The following is a 3,839-nucleotide window of genomic DNA, read 5'->3' on the forward strand; positions in this document are numbered from 1 at the left end:
GCCTCTTACACTGTGAAAATTATGTAACTCATCTACATTTTAAAATGCTTTTATTGGATTTTTGTGTATTTCATACAGAACATCTCAAACCATCGTAATCATCTTTATACCCCTGTCCCCACCGGCACTCTCTCATAGCCCCTTAACTGGAGCCTATATACTCTGTCATCCCTGTGTCAAGTCTGTGTCCCCAGATGTTCCCCAGTGCAAGTCTATCCACTGAGGTCTAGTCAGCCTATCTACAGTCCCTTGCTTTAGGAATATCAGCTCTTCTTGACCTAGCAGCAATCAGTTGCCAATATTTCTTCAGATAAGATTGGGGTTTCTGTGTGTGTCCAGTGGTGTAACTCTGTAATAATCTCTGTCTGTTGAAAAAGAAGCTACTTTGATGGGGTGACTGGGCTACTTGTCTGTAAATTTAAGGATCCATATTTTTCACATAGTGAGAAATTAAATTTGTTTAGAGATATGAGAGCCTTGGGTTTTCTCTAAGATCTATGACCTCTCTAGCTATGTGTATTTGGCTGTGTTTACAGTACCACACATGAGTTTCCTCCCATTGAGTGGGCTTTAAGACCAATTAGTTAGCTGTTGATTACCTCTAAGATAAGAGTGCCACTACTTCACCAATGTCATTTGCTGTGCTAGTCATTGATATGATTTTTAGGCCTTGAATCTAGGGTTGGACCATCCATTGATCTCCCTTAACAGTGTGCATAGTACTCTACAAAGCTAAGAGAATTAGCCTTCAGGGGAGGTGGCTTATAAGTCAGTTCTAGCTCCATTGCTCCAAATCCTGTATACAAAGTATGTCTTGTCTTCAGCAATAGGGTCTTACCATCAAGTTCTAGGAGGCAATCAAGAACTGTGGCAATAGCCTGTGTAATTTTAGGAGTGTCTTGGATCACCCTGGCCAACAACTCAAAGGAAGGTTTCTCCTGTCTGGCACTGTTTCTTGTTATGTAGTCTTCAGCTATATTCATGGACTCATGTAGGGCTAGTGTATGTGTAATTTTTTGGTAGGTTTTTGGACTAATATGATCCCCTCTGGTTTTTTAATACTAGCTAGGCACTATTTGTATCTCTTCTTTCTCTCCCTGTCTTATGTGTGTGGCTTGCCCAAGCCTAAGTGGCACATTTAGGATGCAATTTCTCTACCTAAGACTCACAGAAGATAGGACAACAGATGAAGCGGACACTAATGCATCTTTCAGTTCTCATCAGTGAAGCTCCCTCAGGAAACAGAGGGCCAGGAACACAAATGGGCAAGATGCAGAGAATAAGAGTTGGCAGAGTATGGGTCTTTGGACAGGTCTCCTATATTGAGGTCCACCCACCCAGGCTTGGGGACCATTGTGGAAGAAGGGGGCGGAAAGATTGTAGGAACCAGGGAGGAGGTGCATGACTATATGGAAGTAGTCCCATAGGTACCAGGGACCCTTCTCAGACAAACCTTCAGCAATGGTTTCAACATGTTCAAGACACATGCGAACTTAGGCAGACAAAACCCAGTACAGAGCCAACATCGGTGAAGCAGTGACACTTTTATTTTGTTGGCAATCAACAGCTACCTAATTGGACTAGAAGCCCACTCAGTGGGAGGAAATACAAGTGTGGTACTATAAACCTAATCAAATATGGCTGGAGTGGTCATAGTTCTCAGAGAAAATCCTCAGACTGTCACATCTTTAGCTAGCTTTGCCTTTTTGTTCAGTTTGTTATCTCAGTACTTGAAATAGTGCAACCCATGTTCAGGGTGGGTCTTCCTTCCTCAGTTAAACCCTTCTGCAAACACTTTCTTAAACATGCCCAGAGGTGTGCTTTTAGTAGTGTGTGTGTGTGTGTGTGTGTGTGAGAGAGAGAGAGAGAGAGAGAGAGAGAGAGAGAGAGAGAGGTTTGTGGTTTTGACTTTGGAACATGCTGGAACTTTCTTGAAAATCTTCAAGAATATTTCTTTGATATAGAGAATTGTCATTCTAAATATCTGTTCTCATTTCCCAGCATATAGAATAAAAGTTTAAGTGGAATTTGTACTTAGCTTGCAGTACTTGTAGTTGATAAATCAACTCCAGCTCCTTGTTTTGCAGTGATGTTCTCTCTCCCTTCAAAATATCAAGGGCATGCAAATCGCAATACATCAGGATCTCTGGCAAGAACATCCTGCATTATCTCACTTTGTCAGGCAACTAGGCAAAAGAGAGTAAGCACCAGTTTTAAAGTGACCCAAAAAGTGATATGTGAATTTCCCAAGGTCACACAGTGAGCTAGAGACATGCACTGAAGAGATGCCAGCTCTCCAAGTTGGATAACTGCCCTAGAATATCAGCCTCACTACTAATTTGGATTACTGGGCTGCCAACATGGAGAGTCATTCTCTGATGCTTTCAAAACCTGTTTACCAGATTATCTTAAACTAACACATTTGCCTCTGGAAGGAACTCCTTCAGTTGCTATCAGAAGAACTGTTCATAGTTTATTAAAGATAATATCTGATCAGAAAATACAGAGACAGGAAAAGTGGGGGGAAATCTAATGGGTAAAGGGGGATGGGGCATTTAAGGAGGTGGTATAGGGTACAAAGGTGAACTTAAATTTCTTTCAAAAACCACAGGGCATATGGCATTTCTTACCATGTTCTTTTTCTCCTTCGTATCCCATGCTGCCTATGGAAGATGCTGGATGTTGTTCAGGGCTTCTTCAAGGCTACTGGCATTTTGGCCCAACATGGTTCTCCATCTTGCACCTTTTTTCCTAGGTAGCAGGGATCAAGGGGATATTCCTGGCAAACAAGAAGGTGGATGACCAGGTGAAGACGTACATCACGTACAACAAAGGCAGGGATTGGCGTCTACTACAAGCTCCAGATGTGGACCTGAGAGGAAGCCCTGTGCACTGCCTGCTGGTTAGTTGTCCCACCTCATGTGGAGTTCACAGTGCAGACTGCATTCCTGCAGATGCTGTGTCAAAGGCTTTCTTCCACCACTGAGTCTTAGAAACTTGGCTGATACTGAGCAAGAATTTCTCACAACACTGGGATGGGGTATCTACAGGCTTAGACTGGACACCAACTATGTAAAAGTCTCAGCTGGATTGCAGGAGCTTTCACTGAAAATAGACATACTGTAGCTCATAGCAAAATAAAGAAGTGGGCAAAAGAATTAAGAGAATATGCTTATACCTAATAATATAAAAGTCTCTCAGATAGGCTGAGAAAGTCTAAATCATCTGTTAACTGATGATATGATAGTTTGATAAGTGCTCTATGAATGTCAGTGTAAGAAAAGATTACCTTGGAAACTCAGGAGGGTCAGACTCATTTGATTATACAGGGTGGTATCTTTGAAGGTCCTTGCTGTATAGACTATTGGGGAAGACATCGTGAAGGATGTTAGGTATATAAGATGATATCTCTGCTCCCAGATGCTGAAACTGCCTTCATAAAATAATTAGCAATAATAGACCCTTCAGCTTCTACTCAATGAAGATATGTACCAGAAGCCATTCTAAGATCTTAGAAGTGATTATGTTTTTTCTTATCTTTTGCCATGTATTTATAGAATTTTGTGAATGATTTGATAACCTTTTCTATATATTATGTTAAAAATATAGATATATAGTTGAGTCTAGGTCATGCAGGGCCCTGACCACTTTTTGTTTTGTTTTCAGTTTAATTCCATCCTTTTTTTGTTTGTTTTGGATTTGAGTTTGCTTTGCATTGCTCTGGATACTAGGAAGGGCATAGACTAATGGCTCCTTATCTATAGCAACAGCTCATATCATGATTGATAGATTGATTGACTGATTGATTGATTGATTGACTGAGTCTTTTCCTACCATTA

General features: G+C 41.0%; 1 protein-coding gene across 2 annotated transcripts in view; it reads left to right on the plus strand.

Moving 5' to 3' along the window:
- Sorcs3 (sortilin related VPS10 domain containing receptor 3) overlaps positions 1-3,839 on the plus strand; it is a 664,579-nt gene that overhangs the window by 546,181 nt on the left and 114,559 nt on the right. For both annotated transcript variants that reach the window (XM_008845711.1, XM_029569661.1), the window contains exon 10: positions 2,756-2,902. In XM_008845711.1, the coding sequence (XP_008843933.1) occupies positions 2,756-2,902 (147 nt within the window). The remainder of the gene's footprint in view (positions 1-2,755; positions 2,903-3,839) is intronic.

Source organism: Nannospalax galili, unplaced genomic scaffold, assembly GCF_000622305.1.
Source record: "Nannospalax galili isolate Female #2095 unplaced genomic scaffold, S.galili_v1.0 scaffold161, whole genome shotgun sequence".
In the NCBI taxonomy this organism is placed as follows: Eukaryota; Metazoa; Chordata; class Mammalia; order Rodentia; family Spalacidae; genus Nannospalax; species Nannospalax galili.